At 41.1% G+C, this 21,673-nt stretch overlaps 1 protein-coding gene across 1 annotated transcript in view; it reads right to left on the reverse strand.

Annotated features, from left to right (window-relative positions):
• Window positions 1–21,673, reverse strand: part of LOC145355917 (mediator of RNA polymerase II transcription subunit 13-like) — a 238,094-nt gene that overhangs the window by 82,876 nt on the left and 133,545 nt on the right. Inside the window, exon 4 of the mRNA XM_080208407.1 lies at window positions 14,575–14,658. Within this exon, the coding sequence (XP_080064533.1) occupies window positions 14,575–14,658 (84 nt within the window). The remainder of the gene's footprint in view (window positions 1–14,574; window positions 14,659–21,673) is intronic.

A 21,673-nucleotide genomic window follows, 5' to 3' on the forward strand; every position in this document is an offset into this window, starting at 1 on the left:
TTTAGAGATGAGGAAACTCCTTAAGTGGCCGTCAGTAGCAGAATTCGACAATATTGCAACCAATGCAAAATGAGTCAAGGGCTAAATGTGACTAGCAAGAAATGCCATATCTTATATAATGCTGAAAGGTCCAATCAATCCAAGTTTTCTCTCCCATGTCATTCTGGTTAACGTCAAATTGTTTCAAAGATGTCCATGTCTTCTGACTACTAATTTGTCTGACAAATTATTTCAAATGTTTATCAACATGAGTGATAAATACTTTTTAACTACTGGTTCACCACTTGATGTACAATTTCCACCTTGCTGTGTCTATCTTTACTCCTGTTAATGTATCAGAGCCTTCAATGGAATTGATGCCATCTCTTATCCACTGCCCAAACATCAAACTTAATTAATCTAACCCCGTGGTTCACTTTTCGATGACTGGAATCAATAGTAATGAAGGTGATTTTAGGACTTGAGTTTCAAGCTACAACAAGCAAGGTTGCCACCCACCAGGAATTCCCTAGAATCTCTTGGTTTTGAAAAGTTAAATCCCCCAGGCACTGTGCCAAACAACTAAGGAGAAAAACATTAAGACAGAAAAAAATGTTTATTTAATTTTCTTTGGACGATATCATTTATTATTGACAATAATAATGGCACTGAAGGAGGCTTTTTTGACTGAAATGTTATTCATCCCTTGGAAAGCAAGAGATCATGTGGTAAAATCTCCAGAAATAGATCCAGAGTTGGCTTATGCACACCAGCAATCCCCTGTATAGGACACTGTGCTGGAGGTGATATCCAAATACTGCACATTACTACTCAAAGCCCACAAAGTCTGGGGATTTGAGGTGAACAATGAACATTTTTTTTTATATACTGACCACAAGACTTGTGCCTTTAAAATGTTACAAGCGTTTCAAATTATTATGGATAGGCATCTCAGCCAAAAAGGTTACCAGGACTTTTCAACCGCATGTGGCAAGGTACACCAGTTTAACACAATCATGATCTTGCTAATCATAGAATAATTGAAATTTTTCACATTTCATTTCCCAAAGCTCTTTAACTACATTATATTTTGCACCAGATTTCTGAGATGTATGCTACTTATTTTGATCAGTTTAAATTAACATGGAACCAAACACCATGAATACATCGCGTACTCAGTCTCCTTTTCTTATACTCTACCCTATTTTGTCTCGAGAGAAAAGGCCAAACTGAAAAGAAATTATAGAAGCCTTCCACATTTTACTGTGATAGAGACACATTGAAATAAAGGTGACAAACCTTAGAACTCAAAATAAAAACAGATGCTATTCAAGTATATAACTACAACTAAAACACCATAGTGATAAATCAGAATGGCTATTAAGAATCTATGGCAAACACAGATAACAATTCCTTAAGCTGGAATTGATTCAAGGAAGAAACTGAATGTTGTGAATAAGTCTTACAAGCTTGCAGCTCAAATGCAAGAAATAAAATAAATAATTACCAATATAGCAAAAACTGTACTAACTTGTAGAGATATTGTTTGATATAATTATTTATATATGCCACACTGACTGCCACTGAGTTGGTTATTAATCACATTTTCTTAATGCTTGTCTTGTGCAAACTGGCACCACTGTTATAAAAACTAGAGGCTTGCAAACAATAAGTTATGCTTACAAGCTATGACAAGTGCAGAGGTAGCTGATGTTTATTAGCAGCTGACAATTTTGCCTCAATAGTTATTTTTGACATTCAGACAAATTACAATATTTTAAAGGCAGCCACAATTAAATAAAAGTCAAAATCACTGTAAAAGTTAGTGGGCACAGAACTACTATCTGGTGTCATCATAGACACTCAGAGTGTCAGAATACTGGCAGTTCAAGTTGTTCAATAAAAGCAGGTTGTATCAGAAAAAACAAAAAGATAGAGCCTCATTGATGGAAAATTACACAGGCAAAATCAAAGCAGAATAAAGCCATAAAAGCCTTGATGATTCACTTATAGCAATAACATGGTCCCGGAATCAAGACATTGAATAATAAAATGCATTGCCTCCTAGCTGTTGGAAAGCGACAAATTGTTGCTACTTTGCTGAAAATCATTTAATTTCATGGGCCCGTGAAAGTACTTTTTCAAATTTGTCACAGTGCCAAAACTGTAGCAGAATGAGATCACAACAGTGTCTTCCACACAGTACGGAAAAGCTTGCTGTCACAGTGACAGCTAATGTTATTCTCCATATTACTACTGATTAAACAGGAACTGAATTGCAGTAAGAACTACTGACTGTTTGTCTAGACAAAACCCTTATTGGGTATTCATTCCAACTCATTAATTTTTTTAAAGTGACTATAATTACATAGATTACCAAATGACTAAACCTATGGTGAAGTGTACTAATCCCATTCTTCCTACCAGGAACATTCTGGGAACCATAGAATTGTTACAACACAGAATCGGTGGTGTTACAAATGAACAGCAAACAAAGTTGAAAATTAGAACATGGGTTGTATAATGTGAGGCAAAACTAGCCTTGGCTGCTAAAATGCAATCTTTATAATTATATAAAGATGCATTTATATTCAAGAATTGTAACAAAGTAAATGGAGCTTCAGGCAAAAATAAAGCAACTCAAGTTTGTCCTAACCGATTAATTTCAGTATATAACTCTTGACTACATTTGTACTTAACATAACACGCATTCATGTATCTTTCACACTGTGGAATTCATTTTGAAGTAGGTAGATTATTAAGCATGGTTATCACCCATATTTCTAAAACATTCTCAAAAACCAAAATTATCGTCTGACATCCAAAACTAAATCAGAAATTCCTTCAAATTAAATACTACAAAAACTAAAGGCACTGCACTCAGTCCCTGTCAAGAGCTCAATTCTCTAGATATTGACTCCATTACACTCCTAGAAATTGAGAGGCTGCTGGAGGAGTCATAGTAGAGTTCCCCAGGGGTCAGCGTCAGGTCCTCTAGTCTTCATGATCTGAACTAGAACTTGGTGAACAATACAAAATTTGGAAACACTGAATCCTGAGGATAGCCTACAGCTTCAAAATAACTAAGACAGGTTGATGGAATGGAGAGACAGGTGGCAGATGAAATTCAATGCAGAAAAGATTGAAGTGATTCATTTTGACAGCAAGAACACATTCATTTTGACAGAAAGAACACAGGAGAGAGACAATATGATGTGAAGAGTACAAACGAAGTGTACAATCATAATGGAGCACAGGGGCTGAAGCAAATGGGAAATGGCATAAATCACTAAAGGTGGCAGGACAGGCTGACAGCAGCACACCTAAGCCTTATTAATAGAGATAAAGAATAAAAGCAAAAGAAGTTATGTTAAACTTGTATAAAACACAAGTGTGGCCCCAGCTGGAGCGGGGCATATTCAGTTCCAGACACTTTAGGAAGGACAGAAGGTATTATAGAGAATGCTGAAAAGAAATCATGAGAATCAAGTTCCTCATTCCAAGAACCAGCTAAATAATAGATTGGAGAAGTCAGAACTCTTTTCTTTCAAGAAGGTTGAGAGAAACTTTGATAGATGTATTCTAAATCATGAGGAATCTGAATAGAGTAGCTAAGGAGAAACTGTTTCCATTGGTGGAAGGATCGCGAATCAAGGGTACAGATTTAAGGTACTTTGCAAAATAAGCAATGATAACTTAAGGAAAAACTTTTCCATGTGCCAAAATGGTTAAAATCTGGAATGCACTGCCTGACTGCGTGATGGAGACAGGTTCAGTCAGGGCATTCAAGAAAAAATTGCATTATGTGAAAAAGAAGAATTTGCAGATCTACAGGGAGGCGTGAGAATGGCACACGGTGAATTGCTCCTTTAGACCCAGCAGAGTGGACAGGCTGGGATTGGCCTCCTGTGAATCAATTTGCATAAATGTTGGTTTGATGCCTTCAAACTACAATTTTATGCATGAAGAAATTAAAGGAGGAACACAGCCTAAATTTGTCTCCTTTCTCTTGACAACGTATGCTGATTCCCACTTGTTTCCAACCAAAGTGCACTTATGACATTATTAGGAAATGTTGACATTAACTCACTAACATGAAGATCAGCATAAACTTTGGTGTATCTTGGGGAATTCTGGGCACTGATTAAATTTCTCAAGATCCCTTTGAAATAGCTGCAACACAAACACTTCTATTGCAAATTTGAATATTATTCTTATGATGTTCTTTGCTTTACATGCAGTCAGCCTGCAAGTTCATTAGTTGAACTTAGTAATGTAAATGATTCAAAGCTCAGGGAACAGGTAGTATTTGCTGACTTCAAGACTTCCTGCCCTGAAGAATAAACCTGGGCAGTCAGTTCCTACATCTACGCTCAATGGCCATCAGCTCTCATCACATAGCTGTCAAATTCATTTTATGTTCATTGCAAAATCTAAAGCCAAATTTTGCATTAAAGCACACTGCCACAAGAAATGAAAAGTCACCATACTCCCATAGGCTGACCACAGGCTGCTCTTCCTTTCAAGGGGAAGAGCTGGCGAGTGGTGATTTTAACCTGAGGGTCATCACACCTCACTCCAACATAAAACAAACCATCCAGCCAACTGAGTCCCCCAGGAATATGACGACTGACACAAGGAACTTAGAAAAATTAAATTACATACATTTCACAACATTGTTTCATTAAGACATCAGCTTCAAGCATGTAACATTTTTGGCGCATTTTAAAATCCCAATTTCAGTTTTAACTCTTGGTTATGTGGAATCATTCAGATGACAAAAAATGCATTAAAATCACGTTTACGGCTACAGTGTTGATGTAAACATTATATGACATCAAAGGTTTAGTGAGCTAGCTCATACTTGAATCTGTAAAAGGGCTGTAAAAAGTAACAATGATCAAATTCAAATTATTGATCTGGAACCTACCAATATCTCATATATGGCCACAGAAAGCATTTCAGTCAAACTTCATTAGGCCTTCAAAATAATTAAAGGACATCTGTTTGAAATGAATTCAAACCAGGTGAATTCTGCAGGCAAATGCAAGTCCATTATCTTAATGAAAGAACAGAGTAACTGTAAACCTATGAATGTGCAGAATCCAGTTTATCGTCTCGTCCATCATCACCATGATATCCTAACATCTACAAATCCACCTGACAGTATCGGCAAGAGCCTTAATAGTACCAACACTACTCAAAGCTGCCAGCTTTACTATCATTCAGAGTCAGACTAGTTAAAAGCCATCACTCACACCATGCTATTTCTCAAAGCTCCAAGCCATACAAGTCATGAGGACATTTTCAATAATAACGCACAGAACTGAGGTGCTAAACTGCAGCATATTAATACAGTGCACATCGATGCAGAAAATCTGATGTCATTATGCTTGGACTGTGATTGTTTGTTCAAACTCTGTATTCACATTTTATTATTTTTCCTCCTGTTGACGTTAAGCTGACTGATCTTATTCATAACAGTCTGGCAGCTTCTTGATATTTCATTTGAAGAACTAAATGCCCTGTTTCCTTCCACAGTCCGAAGATGTACAGATTAGGTGCATTGGCCATGCTAAATTCTCCCTCAGTGTACCTGAACAGGCGCTGGAGTGTGGTGACTAGGAGATTTTCAGAGTTAATTCATTGTTGTGTGAACGTGAGCCTATTTGTGACTAATAAATAAATGTTACTTATACTTGTATTGTGAATTAATTGAACAGGGAGGGCAACAGATAACACTAACTATCAGCACCAACTATCGCCATGCCATATCTTTGAAAAGTAAAAGCTGCTTAAGAACTAAGTAATATTTTGTTCTAGTGATTATTGCTATTTTGTGAAGTATTTTTGTTTCAAATGTATATGCTAATGCGTCCAAACTGAAGTGGAGGTACAAGTGATCTTGAAAACATGTGCGCCAAGTATTGTTGTGGATGCATCAAAGGCTAATGATTACATTTACTGATGTCAAAAGCAATCACTAAATATACACACACATTCAAAAGTCAACCAGCACTCACTTTGCTCCTGGCGCAAGCTCATCATTTTTAACATGTCATTGTTACTAAAGGATCACTGGTCGCCCTCTGGATATATTCCTGCAGGTATCACATGACCTTCTGCCACCTATTACGTCACCTTGCCCAACATATCCATCCTCAAGGTGCATTGTATTCACCACCGATTGGAAAGGAATAGATTTCCTATGCAGAAAGCCAAATGTTGAAGCAAAGAACTAGAGCCAATCTTTACATACATTTACATCATATAAATCCGTGTTTAAGTCTTATCTTTGAAGCCTCAGGATCCCTCCAACAATGAGAGCCTACATGTATACTGAGTATAAAAGTGAACTTCCAATGTGGGCAACTGCCATTTTGAAAATCATCAGCATCTGATACAAGTAGGAGTGTCCTGTACTTCCATGCACCTTCATTACACATCACCCACTTGATCCCTTGCACCCAGTACTGGTAACGCAGCCAGATATTTGAAAAATTGAGGTGACTACTAATATGAATATAGCAGTCATGACTGAAAAGACGGTTCAATTTATATAGTAAAAATGCAGGAACATTATTTTTGGGGCTGGAAAAATAATCATTCTGTATTTCAGAGACTTATGGGGCACAATTTACCTGAAGTATTTATTTACAAAGGCAGACATAAGCATGCACCTCAATGCCACAACCATAGTTTCAAATGATTAAGGAGCTCAAGCAAATTCCTGTTAATGCCCACCAACATTCAATTAAATACAAAAGAGTTCGACACTTCATTATTTGATTGGATCATTCCGTTTGACAAATAGCCTTTTTTCCCTGCCATGTCCAATTTTTCCTTGTAACAAGGAAACTAAAGTGTGCAAAGGAAATTTAAAAACACAATGACTTTCATCACTGATCTTAAAGAAAGCTTCAGAGATTTTGCAAATTTAACGAGTTTAACATACAATTGATTACAGCCTAATTTATGGAACCTCAGTTGAATTGCACTCATGCCTAAGCAGAGAACCACATTAAAGACTTTTTAGAAAGCCAACCAGGTAGTGAAAAGCATGAATAGTCAAATCAATTTTTTCAATTTGTTATGCACACATACACAAATGAAATAAAGATTGGGATGAAAGTAGAAGCTGAAATGAGAAATTTATTTAATTATCTAAAAATGCTAGTTTAAAAAAATAGTAATTAGTCGTTAATGCAGACAACATTTCACAAACCTTTCAGGACCAGGTCAGTTGTTCAGAAGTAATTACCTAGATCACCATTAAAATCCCCATTTGTTACATCTCACTAAACCAGGCTTAGCTTTTATGATGTTTCAAGCAGCAAATAGTGTAGAAAAGGAAAATCCCTTGCCAGATGAATTATTTTTGTTAATTTTCTGGTTTGGGAGAGCTCCTAGTGCACAACTTGTGGCAGCTCAATGGATGATAGAGCTCAACTTCATAATTTCCACAGGAAATGCGCTGCCAGAAAATAAGCGGCCAGATTCAAAAGTGTAACCAATGACCACTGACAGTTCACTATGAAAAGCCTTACAAATACAGGCTGATGTTTTCAATGCCCCAATTATTTATATAATCATTGTATCCACAGTACAGAATGGGGCCATTTGGTCCATTGAGTCTGCACCGACCCCAATCCCATCCAGGCCCTAACCCCATAACCCCATGCATTTTACCGTATCTAGTCCCCTTGACACAAGAGTCAATTTAGCATGGCCAATCCACCTAACCTGCACATCTTTGAACTGTGGGAGGAAACCAGAGCACCCGGAGGAAACCCACATAGATACAAGGAGAATGCACAAACCCCACACAGTGACGCAAGCCAGGAGTCAAACCCTGGTGTTGAAAGGCAGCACAGCTAACCACTGTGCCGCCCTACTTCAGGGTTGCCCACAAGCGTCCTGCAGATTTGTTCTTCATTCTTTGAAGGTAGTCAGTGCTACGAGCACTCTTATTGGAGTTAAATAGCAGAAGCTAAATAGTACACAGCTATAAATATGCTTTCAAAAACTTTCTTCTGCATTGCTCAGAAGTAATATTTGCTCCAGTCAGTAACCATCTCTAATGTAATTTAACCATATCACCTTGGCATTCATGACCATGGCTGAATCTCTCACTATCAACCCCAAAGCCAGCCAATCATCTACAAGGCACAAATAGATAAATGCAGCTCCAATAACACACGAGGCTTGACAAGAATATTGAAATATCAGAAATTTTTGTGAAGTTATCTTTATAGATTGCAGCACAATTATAATTTAGAAATAACACATTTCGTGAACAACTTGGTTTTAAAGGGTGCACTTATTTCAGGAAAACGCTCAACTTACATGAAAGTTTACAGTTTTACATTGGTGCACCAAAACCAATATTGACAGTTTGGAGTATTAAAATTTAAGCCGCTCATAAACATAAGGACTGCCTGTTTAAACACATCAATCCCTAAGGACAAAACCATAGTCAATGGCAACACAAGGAAAAGGATGGAACCTTTATATAGAGGACATATAATGCTCCACAAAAGCTGAATCTCCAAGCGCATCTGCCTGTACTGGCAACATGAGCATTGCAGAAAGTGGCTGCATTTTCTGGTTCAGCTCCAATTCACATGTACGTCAGCTAAAGGGTTCTACATCTAGGTCAATGCATACCTTCTGCAAATTAACTTTGAAAAAAAAAAGGGCATTTTAATATCATAAACTTTAAAAAGCTCTGATCCTCAAAATTGCAAAATTTGAAAGTCATAATCTAGGTGCAAATGATAATAAATAAACAGTTTGCAAAAAAGGTGACAAATACATTTACTTTCCACACAAATAGTATACAAATGGGCAGCACAGTGGTTAGCACTGCTGCCTCACAGCGCCAGTGGTCCGGGTGCAATTCTGGCCTCGGGTCACTGTCTGTGTGGAGTTTGCACATTTTCCCTGTGTTTGCGTGGATTTCCTCCGGGTGCTCTGGTTTCCTCCCTCAGTCCAAAAAATGCGCAGAATAGATTCGTTGGCCATACCAAATTGTCCCTTAGCATCAGGTGATTAGCAGGGTGAATATGTGGGTTACAGGAATAGGTCCTGGATGGAATTCTGGTGGGTGCAGACTCAATGGGCCAAATGACCTCCTTCTGCACTGTAGGGATTCTATTCTATGACAAAGCAAGCCACCAACCGATCAGGCAAACCTTTGAATTACTAAGCTATGCCTTACAATTTAACATTTCCACATGTCAAGATATTTTACTAGTTCACATATTATATTTAAAAGTTTATATTTCCCACATGAAATATGCAAGCTTAAGAACTGGACATAATTTTTCAGCTCAACAGTTTTCTAAAATACCTAGAGTTATGGGCTCAGATGGGGGTGGGCCTGGGTGGGATCCCTGCAGTGCAGGAGGCCATTCAGCCCATCAAGTCTGCACCAACACTGAGAGCATCCCAGCCAGGCCCACCCCCAACCTGGCCTGTAACTCCATGTATTTGTGAAAACTATTGAGCCGAAAAATTATGTCCAATTCTTAAGCTTGCGTATTTTGAGCGGGAAATATAAACTTTTAAACATAATGTGAACTCATAAAACATCCTGACATGTGAAAATGTTAAATTGTAAGGCACAGCTCAGTAATTCGAAGGCTTGCCTGATAGATTGGTGGCTTAGAATAGAGTCCCTGCAATGCAGAAGGAGGCCAATGATTCTATAATTGCATTTTTACAGAACTTTTTCTTATGTCCCATAGCACAATAAATAATACACCAAGCCCTTGTTTAACACATCCGTGTTCTTGAAAAGACAGCTTGCTAAATATGCAAAAAGGCTGCTTTACATTCTATCCCAGAGCACTACCCACTGCCTTCCTCCCTGTTCGTTGTAATTGCACTGGACAGAAGTGGAACCTGAAAAAAACCTGAATGACATCTAAATGAAAAGAGCACATCATTAAGAGATGCTGCCAGAAATCTTCCTTACAAGGGCAAGAGTACTGTTACAGGACAAGAATTGGTTCTGGGTGCAACAGGACTTGCCCATGACCTGATGGTGGACACCCAGCCTCTCTGATCACCTGAGCCAGCCCCAGCTGCTCCTTGACACCCACAATCTCTCTGCCCATTCAGGCAGCCTGAACTACTTTGAGAACATAAACTGTATACCAAGCAAAGGATGAGGCCCTGTCACAGAAAGGTAATCTGGAGCCATAAACCTGGTTGAACATATGGGAGGCCAGCCAGAGGCTGGTGAGCTAACAATTATAGGAGGAAGGCTGGGCGGCCTGGATAGCTCCTGGAGTGATGACATCATGGGGGGGGGGGTGGAGAAAGAGAGAGAGAGAGAGAGAGAGAAAAGAGATGGGACATCAAGTTTGTGGATCTGCTGAGGTGTTGAGGCTGGAACCAGTGTCTGAATTCTATTTGGCAACATGATAGAGCAATGAGACGCTTCCCAAATTTCAATTCACAGTCATTCCTATGGATCACAGGCATGGGCATCACCCACTCAGTATGCATTTTGGTTGTGCTCAGTCTACTTGGTGACATGTTCATGCTGAGAAGGAAAAGAAGAGGAACTAAATGCTGTCCCTGAACTTGGATAGGCCAAAAATGGTTTGTTCTGTACCACAAGGCACATACATGGATGTATTTTTATTTTGTTGCCAAGTACATAAATTCAGGTAGTTTCAGGCAGGAAGCTGAAAGGAGATTTATAAACTGGATTAGTATGAATCAAACTAAACTTTGGCACGCTTTTTAACGCGTGCAATACTAACTTAGCAATCGTGCAAAATCTAATAAAAGGATCATAGAATTATAGAACCCTACAGTGTAGAGAGGGGCCCTTAGGCCCATTGAGTCTGCACCGACCGCAATCCCGCCCACGCCCTACCCCCATATCCCTACACATTTACCCGCTAATCCCTCTAACCTACACATCTCAGGACACTAAGGGGCAATTTTAGCATGGCTAATCAACCTAACCAGCACATCTTTGACCTGTAGGAGGAAATCGGAGCACCCGGAGGAAACCCATGCAGACATGAGGGGAATGTGCAAACTCCACACAGACAGTGACCCCGAGCCGGGAGTCAAACCCAGGTCCCTGGAGCTCTGAAGCAGCAGTGCTAACCACTGTGCTATCATGCCACCCCTGCAGCTATGTCAGGTAAGGACCTAGAAATGATCATCACAAAAGAAGCAGTATTACGTAAGCTAATGGGGCTAAAGGTAGACAAGTCTCCTGGCCCTGATGGAATGCAGGATACTAAAAGAAATGCACTCATGGTAATTTACCAAATTCACTGGACTCTGGGGCGGTTCCAGCGGATTGGAAAACAACAAATGTAATGCTACTGTTTAAAATAGGAGGTAGGCAAAAAGGTGGGTAGCTATAGGTTAGCTTAACCTCTGTAGAGGGGAAAATGCTTGAATCTATCAAGGAAGAAATAGCAAGACATCTGAATATAAATTGTCTCATTGGGAAGACACAATATGGTTTCATGAAAGGCAGGTTATGTTTAACTAATTTAGTGGAATTCTTTGAGGACATTACAAGTGCAGTAGAACACAGGGAACTGGTGAATGCAGTGTATTTGGATTTCCAGGAGGCATTTGACAAGATGCTGCACAAAAAGCTGTTGCACAAGATAAAGGTGCATGGCGTTACGGGTAATGTATTAGCATTGACAGAGAATTGGTTAACTAACAAAAAAACAGTGCGAGTATAATTGGGTGTTTTTCTAGTTGGCAATCAGTGACTTGTGGTGTACCTCAGGGATCAGTGTTGGGACAACAATCTACATAGATGATTTGAAGTTGGGGACCAAGTGTAATGTGTCAAAGTTTGCAGATGACACTGAGATGAGTGGTCAAGCAAAGGACACAAAGTCTGCGAAGGGATATAAATAGTTTGAGTGGGCAAGGGTCTGGCAGATGGAGTACAATGTTGGTAAATGTGAGGTCATCCATTTTGAAAGTAGTAACAGCAAACTGGATTATTATTTAAATGGTTAAAAAAAAAAGCAGCATGCTGCTGTGCAGAGGGATTTGGGTGTCCTTGTGCAGAAATCACAGAAAGTTGGTTTGCAGGTGCAGCAGGTAATTAAGGTGGCAAATGGAATTTTGTCCTTCGTTGCTAGACGGATGGAATTAAAAACCGGGAAGTTATGTTGCAGCTGTATAAGGTGCTGGTGAGGCCACACCTGAAGTACTGTGTAGTTTTGGTTTCCTTACTCGAGAAAAGATATACTGGCACTGGCGGGGGCACAGAAGAGATTCACTAGGTTGATTCCTGAGTTGAGGGGGTTGGCTTATGTGGACAGACCAAGTAGACTGGGACTATACTCACTGGAATTTCGAAGAATGAGGGGGGATCTTATAGAAACATAAAATTATGAAGGGAATAGATAATATAGAAGCAAAGAAGTTGTTTCCACTGACAGGTGAAACCAAAACTAGGGGGCGTAGCCTCAAAATAAGAGGGGAACAGATTTAGGACTGAGTTGAGGAGGAACTTCTTCACTCAAAGGGTTGTGAATCTGTAGAATTCTAGCCCATTGAAGCAGTTGAGGCTACCTCCTTGAATGTTAAGGCAAAGGTGGATAGATTTTTGAACAGTAAAGGGATTGAGGATTAAGGTGAGCGGGGTCAGGGCAAGTGGAGCTGAGCCCACAAAAAGATCAGCCATGATCTTATTGAATGGCAGAGAAGGTGTGAGAGGCCAAATAGCCTCACTCCGGCTCCTAGTTCTTACGTTCTTAAAGATTGCGGCCAACAGCACTTTCCTGAAAAGTTCCACATTTTTAAAATCACTGAAATGAAAATGCATTGTTAGAACATGTTCCAAACTGGGATACCTGTAAAATTAGTTTTAATGTATGTGCTTTTACTAAAACTGGAAAATTCAATAATAATATTTGTTGTTGCAAGACACTCCCAATTTGTAAAAATCATGTGAATGCAGTTTAAAAATATAATAAATAATGAGCAATATATGCAATATATTTCAACTTGTTCCTTTCACACAAAGACATGAGAACAATACAAAGTTACTGGTAAACATAAAGCTTTGGTGTATAATTCATACTGTTTTCACCCATTCACTTCTAAGTAATTCACACTAGCATTGTCCTCAACACTGATAGATTACATGATCTCATTTTACCATTTCCTGCCACCCAAGGCAGAAGAATTTGATGCATGGAATCAAAATAATTCACAACATCAAATAAATAAAGCAAATGAAAACTAACAGACGAACACATTCAATACTTCTTTTCACTATCTACCATTGTAACCGGATTAACCAAAATCCCCAACAATATTGGTTGAATCGATTCCCCATCTTGTCTGAAGGCTTAGACTATTTTTCCTCTCAGTAAAACTCAAACAAAATTGTTATTTTGCTTATTCAACACTGTCACCCAGTTCATTATCACTGCAAAAACTGACAACATTCTGTTTGACAGGCTGTATAAGAGAGTCTGGACAAATTTAATTATTGGTACGTCATGAGCTGTTCATTTGTGCTGTGCACTTCACATTAGTGAACATGAAAAAGTGACCTAAACATTTCCTCCTAAAAGCAATAATTTTAAGACCCTGCTGCATGACATTAGGTAAAATTTACTACCTAATAATTGATCATGATTTCCACATTTCCGACCAGAATGCTTGTGCCTACAAGCACAAGTTGAAATCTGGTAAAATTGCTCACACAATAACCTACAAATAATTCAGCAACTGAGATGTTACATTTTATTTATTGCTGAAACACTCTATTGTTAGATATTGAACTTTAATTTTTTTCTCCAAAATTTTATCAAATTTCTTCGTACAGTCTAACTTACAAAACAGAGGTACAATGCCAAAATACTGCAGGCAATTCTTCTCCACAGATCTAACAGGATAACAGACAATCCCCACCCAATAGTAATTAAAAGTTTCATTCAATTATCCATTCAGGAATATGAAATCCTTTGGCAAAATCAATTTTGTTATTCTGCAACCAAAAATCAAATGCATAGCATGCACCACCACATCTGTCCAGAAGCAAATGTTAGTAATAACTGGACTTTTCGAGTTGTATTCTAAACTCAACAGATGCATCAGGCATTGTTGACAAACGAACAAATGCCAATCAAGGTCAGTACAGGTTATCTTGCCCTGGCAAGAGTTTACCATAATTTCCAACTCCTCCATTCCCATTCACAGCTGCATTACCAGATATTCTGGTATCCTGCATGGGCAACAGCCATGTGGAAAAGGTTATAGCGACTCAAGGAAAGTCTCTTGGCTCCCAGTCACTTTTTTAGAGCTGGCGTCAAGCAACAATGCATAGTTTTTGAATCTGAAAATTAAGTAGGCCTTGGACAATACAGGAGAGGACAATGAGCATCTTGCAAGAATCACTGCCTGCATTCTTTAGAAACAATTATCTAAAAAATTGCATCATGCACTTTCAAACATTTTGTTTTTCAACACCAATCTTCTCCTTGTAAATGTAAAAAATGGTTCAATACTATCAAATATAGTTTAACATATCACAATTGGTAACAACAATGAAGTAGGCAAATGCCTTTTAATAATGCTTACCTTTTATTGACAGGCTTCTCATTTTTCTCATAGGGTTTGACAAACCATTTTCCAATCCTGACAAAGTTCTTATCCATCAGACACCTAAAAAAAGTTAAAACAGCATAAATATAAACCTTATTCCAACACCTTCTGATCTTAAAATGCACTCTGCTGCTAAGTTGATTCTAAGGTTCTACCAACGTACTCAGACATTTACAAGGATACAAAGCAGGATGTTGGCATGAGATTGTGAAGGCGGCTATATAAATGTAAACCCTTTCCAAGAAAATATTTTCTTTTCTGCTCAATGTCTATCCCAAGTGGCATGGTTAAAACAGCAAATGGTTCATGTGGGAAAAAGGTAGGTTGAAACCCAAAAGTCTATTTTTAGTGTCACAAGTAGGTTCACATTAACACCACAATGAATTTACTATGAAAATTCCTGAGTTGCCACTCTCCAGTACCTGTTCAGGTACGCTCAGAGAATTTAGCATGGTCAATGCAGCTAATCAGCACATATTTCATACTGTGGAAGGAAACCAGAGCACCCTAAGTAAACCCACACAGACACAGGGAGAACGTGAAGACTCCACACAGACAGCGACCCAAGCCAGGAATCTTCATTTCAAGATGCCATACCTCAGATAACCAATTACGGAACTGAGTGCACTACATGTATTTTCAGAAGGAAATTACAAAAATAAGTTGTCAAACTCGAATATGTAAGGACCACTACGCTACAATCATATAATACCTTCCCCAACACATGAACAGTGAAACTCATCTTAATTTTAAGATGATTTTCACACACAGATAAAGACAGAATGCATCCACAAAACTCTAAGAATGAAATGCTAGCATCTTGGAGACCTAAGTGTTCTATTATCCCACAGGTCTCCAAACTGCAGCCCATGGGCCACATCCAGCCCACAAAGTGCCACATCCAGATCGGAGTTTGGAGGCTGCTGTATTATCCTATGGAGCGTCGACAAATTATGCATTCATTACCATAAGGTTGATCAGAGGTTACCTAAACCAGTGATTAAGAGTGAATTAGCTCGATGAAGACAATTAGCTAGAAAATTATTTCAACTTTCCATTCGTAGTAAGAGCAGCTACATTGGTTGAAATCTCAACTTACAGAAGCAGGGAATAACAAAACAAGAAAAAGTAAAACAGAACAAGTGTAAAAAAATTTAACATGAGAGGAATCACAAATAAATAGAAAAACTTTACAAATCCAATGCCAACATGTTCACCAGCAGCTAAATCAATCATTTGGCTTTATTTAAAAACAAGTATGAATCCTGTGATGGTCATGCTCACTTAGCAGCAGCCTTGTAATATTAACGTACTTAACATATCTATGCCTATGTTTTCACGGGTTGAGCTATGCAAAACAAAGTTAATCTAATGCTCCATTTAAAGACATCTCCCTTAAGACTAATACAGTCCCCTTCTATTGCACGAGATACATCTCGAAGATGCTAAAAGCAATTTCTCAATTGGTCAAATTCTGAAGAAAACAATTTAGTAAATATTTTCTCTACTCACTCCAACAGTGAACTTTTCCTCCTCCTGATTCTGGGATCATACATATCATCCCTATTTGCTGTCCCATTTGGCTTCATTTGTAGGAACCCAAAAAATCAAGTTTGAACAACCCACAATTACACTCTCAAGTGCTTCTTGTCTGCGGGAAACTGTGTGGTGTGGTTCTTTTGTTTAAGGCAGACAATCTTTCCTACCTAATTTGTAATAAAAACAAACCTCAAAAAGAATCAGGCCTGCTCAGTAAAGCAATTGTTATACCCAACACCTCTCCCATCATTCATGGCACTTCTCCATGCAACTGTAAATGTAATACCTGCCCCTTTCCCGGTCAAGCAACGTTTCACTTGCACCTCTTTGGTTTATTGCATTCGCTGCTCCCAATGTGGTCTCCTCTATATCGGAGAGGCCAGGTGCAGACTGGGCGATCACTTTGCGCACAGACCGAAGATGCTCAGCGATCAGGATCCTGATCTTCAGGTTGCTTGCCATTTTAACTCATGATCTTACTCCCATGCCCACATCTGTTCTTGGCCTGCTGCAAGGTTCCAGTGAAGCTCAACGCAAACTGGAGGAACAGCATCTCATCTTCCAGCTAGGCACTTTACAGCCTTCCGGTCTCAACATCGAATTCAACAACTTCAGATGATTAGAGCTACCCAATCTTGACCTTCTGTTTACATTTTGTTTTTAACTGTTTCTCCACCTTTTTATTTCTTTGTCTTTCTTCATTCCCCCCCCCCCCCAACACTTCCCTCTACTTCATCTCCCCTTTCTTACATTTTCTCCCCCTCTTTCTAAATTTTACCTTTCTCCCACCCATTCCCCTCCCCCACATCTTCATCTGTCACTGCTTACCCTCTGATTTCAGCTTCTCTGCTGTTTATTCTATTTATTCTCTCTATGTTTGCTGGAGCAGACGAGGAAGGAGCATCAGAGAGAAAGCTAAGACTTTACCTGTTAAAAACCTGTTTAAAATAAGTTTAAAGCACTTTGTTCTTTGTAGAACTGTTTAAAGCATTTACTTATTGTATTTACTGCTTTAAGAATTGTGAGGGAGTGATTATCAGGCAGTTGTGGCCCATCAGCTTTAATTATCAAGTGTCCACACGGTGAAGCCTTACATTGTTTGCTGGAGCAGACGAGGAAGGAGCATCAGAGAGAAAGCTAAGACTTTACCTGTTAAAAACCTGTTTAAAATAAGTTTAAAGCACTTTGTTCTTTGTAGAACTGTTTAAAGCATTTACTTATTGTATTTACTGCTTTAAGAATTGTGAGGGAGTGATTATCAGGCAGTTGTGGCCCATCAGCTTTAAATCAGCGCCAAGTTTAAAAGGAGGCCTGGTGTAGATAGCGGGCAGCGTCGGAGCGGGCAGCGGAGTGAGAGGGAAGCAGAGTGAGCTATTAGGGCTTAATATCAAAAAGGGCTGGAAGGTAAAAAGGCCAGGTTGAAAGAACAAGGAAAAAAAAAAAAAATTTTTTTTTCAAAACTACTACAGCAAGAAACAAGGAAAAAATTTTTTCCCACAACAAATTATATTGAATAATGGAGGGGCATGTGATGTGCGGTTCCTGTATGATGTGGGAACTGGTGGACCCCAGGGTCCTTCCCAGTGGCCATGTCTGCAGTAAGTGCAGGTTGCTGGAGGAGCTCCAGCTCAAGGTGGATGAGCTGGCCTCTGAGCTACAGACACTGAGGCTCATCAGGGGGAGAGAGGGTGTCATTGTCAGTGGGGTGCAAGTGACATCCACCCCCCCTAGACTGGCTAAATCTAAGGGTCAGGAACAAAAGGGGGCTGCTGGGAGGAGGAAGGGGGGTGAGGAGCGGAGGCCTCAGCCTCTTAATCTGCATAACAGGTTTGAGGTTCTTGCTTCCAGTCTGGAAGAGGACGAGGCAGGTGAGGTTGGTGAGCAAACTGCACACGGTACAGTGATGCAGCAGGACATAGGCAAAGAGAAGGGGAAAAGGAACGTAGTAGTGATTGGAGATAGTGGGGTGAAGGGTATTGACACTGTCCTTTGTCACAATGACAAAGTGCACAGAAGGGTGTGTTGTCTGCCTGGTGCTCGGGTACAGGATGTCGCAGCTGGGCTGCAGAGGAATCTGGAGTGGGAGGGTGAGAACCCGGTTGTGGTGGTACATGTGGGTGCCAGCGACGTAGGCAAAGTGCGGACTGAGGATCTGGGGAGGGAGTATGAGAAGCTGGGAATGGAATTAAAAAGTAGAACCGACAAGGTGGTCTTCTCTGGGCTACTGCCTGAACCGAGTGCAGACGGGCGTAGGGTTGACAGGATAAAGGAAGTGAATGGGTGGCTCAGAGATTGGTGTGGGAGGAATGGGATCGAATTTATGGGGCATTGGCACCAGTATTGGGGTAGGTGGGACTTGTTCGGGCGGGATGGGGTTGGTCTGAATCGTGCTGGGACCAGAGTGCTGGCGAATCGAGTAAAGAGGACTGTAGACAGGGCTTTAAACTAATTAGGGGGGGGGAGGGTGCGAGGGTAGGTGATGTTAGGAGGTCTACAGTTAAGGATAGGGTACAGGTAAGGGAAGAGGCTGAGGATGTCCCAAGTGGTGGCGTTACGGCAAATAGGGTCCAGAAGAAGGCTGGGATGAAAGCGCTTTATCTGAATGCACGAAGCATTCGGAATAAAGTGGATGAGCTGGTGGCGCAGATCGACACAAATGGATACGATCTGGTGGCCATTACAGAGACGTGGCTGCAAGGTGACAGGGACTGGGAGATGAATGTACAGGGCTATCAAGTGTTTAGGAAGGATAGGCAGGAGGAAAGAGGGGGTGGCGTAGCTCTGCTGATTAAGGACAGCATCAAGGTGGTAGCAAGGGATGATATCGGAGCCAAAGAGCAGAAAGTGGAATCGTTGTGGGTGGAGATTAGGAACAGCAAAGGGAGGAAGACGCTGGTGGGTGTCGTCTATAGGCCCCCGAATAATGATCTGGAGGTGGGGCGGGCTGTTAACGCGCAAATAAGTGCGGCGTGCAGGAATGGGACGGCAGTAGTTATGGGGGATTTCAATCTGCATATTGATTGGTCGACCCATGTTGGACGAGGTGGGCTCAAGGAGGAGTTCTTGGAATGCTGCCGGGATAGTTTCCTGGAACAGTGTGTGTTGGAGCCGACGAGGGAGCGAGCTATCTTGGATCTGGTGCTATGTAATGAGGCGGGTAGAATTAGGGACCTTGAGGTGAAGGATCCTCTTGGAGAGAGTGATCATTGTATGGTGGAGTTTCTGGTGCAGATGGAGGAGGAGAAAGTGGGTTCCCGGACACGTGTCCTTTGTTTGAATAGAGGGGAGTATGGTAGGATGAGAGAAGAATTGGCGAATGTGGACTGGGGGAGCGCGTTGGAAGGTAGGTCTGCTGAGGAGCAGTGGAGGATCTTTAAGGAGATCTTTCTTGGTGCTCAGCAGAAATTTATTCCGATGGTTAAAAAGGACAGTAGGAAGAGAGGTAATAAGCCGTGGATAACGAAGGAGGTGAAGGAAAGTGTTAAATTAAAAGCGGAGGAATTTAGAGTAGCTAAGAGCAGTGGGCGAGAAGAGGATTGGGAAAGGTTTAAATGTCAACAAAGATTGACAAAAAAGTTGATAAAGGAGGGTAGAAGAAGCTATGAAGCTGGGCTAGCACTTAATATAAAAAAGGATAGCAAGAGTTTTTATAAATATATAAAAAGGAAGAGGCTGGCTAGGGTGAACGTTGGTCCCTTAGCGGATGAGAAAGGGGACCTAGTGGTAGGGGATGGGGATATGGCTAAGGTCTTGAATAACTTTTTTGTTTCTGTCTTCACGGAGGAGGACGTGAATAATTTGCCGGGTGTTAGCGATGGAAAGGTGGTAGGACTGGAGGGTCTTAATGACATTACTGTTACTAGAGAGGTGGTGCGTGACAGACTGGAGGGGCTGATTGTGGACAAGTCCCCAGGACCGGATGGAATGCATCCGAGGGTTCTGAAAGAAATGGCGGAGGTGATAGTGGATGCCTTGGTGGTTATTTTCCAGACGTCGCTGGATTCCGGGGAAGTGCCGGAGGATTGGAAAACGGCTAATGTTACGCCGTTGTTTAAGAAGGGTGCCAGGCAAAAGGCGGGGAATTACAGGCCGGTTAGTTTAACGTCTGTGGTAGGTAAAATGTTAGAATCCGTCATTAAGGAGGAAATTGCGAGGCATCTTGAAGGGAATTGCTTGATAGGGCAGACGCAACACGGTTTCATTAAAGGGAAGTCGTGTCTGACAAATTTACTGGAGTTCTATGAGGATGTGTCTAGGGCGGTGGATAGAGGAGAGCCGGTGGATGTGGTCTTTCTGGATTTTCAGAAGGCGTTTGATAAGGTACCTCACAAGAGGTTACTGCAGAAGGTCAGAGGACATGGAGTTGGGGGTAGGGTGTTAGCGTGGATAGAGGATTGGTTGTCAAATAGGAGGCAGAGAGTGGGGGTCAATGGGTGCTATTCGGATTGGCGGTTGGTGACTAGTGGGGTGCCCCAGGGGTCGGTGCTGGGGCCTCAGCTATTTACCATTTATATAGATGATCTGGAGGAGGGAACCGAGTGTAGGGTGTCGAAATTTGCTGATGACACCAAGATTGGGGGAAAGGCAAATTGTGTGGAGGGTGTGGAGAGTCTGCAGAAGGATCTAGATAGGCTGGGCGAATGGGCCAGGAAATGGCAAATGGAATTTAATGTTGGCAAGTGTGAGCTGGTCCACTTTGGTAGGAAGAATGGTAGGAAGGACTATTACTTACGTGGCGAAAAACTGCAGCAGGCGACGGTGCAGAGGGACCTCGGGGTCCTTGTGCATGAGTCGCAAAAACCCAGCCTGCAGGTGCAGCAGGTGGTCAGGAAGGCGAATGGGATGCTGGCCTTCATAGCGAGGGGGATTGAATATAAAAGTAGGGAGGTCTTGCTGCAGCTGTATAGGGCATTGGTGAGGCCGCAGCTGGAGTACTGTGTGCAGTTTTGGGCGCCGCACCTGCGCAAGGATATTTTGGCCTTGGAGGGAGTGCAGAGGAGGTTTACTAGGCTGATACCGGAGTTGAGGGGGTTGAGCTATGAGGAGAGGCTGAATAAACTAGGCTTGTACTCGTTAGAGTTTAGAAGAATGAGGGGAGATCTCATTGAGACGTATAAGATGATGAATGGGATGGATAGGATAGAGGTGGAAAGACTCTTCCCGCTCAAAAAAGACAGTAGGACTAGGGGGCACAGCCTCAAGATAAAGGGGGGGCGGTTCAGAACGGAGTTGAGGAGGAACTTCTTCACTCAAAGGGTGGTGAATCTCTGGAATTCTCTGCCCGTTGAAGTGGTGGAGGCTGCCTCGCTAAATATTTTTAAGAAGCGGGTTGATGGGTTTTTGATAAGAGAGGGGATTAAGGGTTATGGGGAGAGGGCGGGAAAGTGGAACTGAGCCACGACAGATCAGCCATGATCTTATTGAATGGCGGGGCAGGCTCGAAGGGCCAGATGGCCTACTCCTGCTCCTATTTCTTATGTTCTTATGTTCTTATGTCTGCCATTAGCAGCCTTTTCCCTGATTTCCATGGCTATGA

The sequence above is a fragment of the Carcharhinus amblyrhynchos genome, chromosome 20, assembly GCF_965287045.1.
Source record: "Carcharhinus amblyrhynchos chromosome 20, sCarAmb.v2.hapA, whole genome shotgun sequence".
Lineage (NCBI taxonomy): Eukaryota > Metazoa > Chordata > Chondrichthyes > Carcharhiniformes > Carcharhinidae > Carcharhinus > Carcharhinus amblyrhynchos.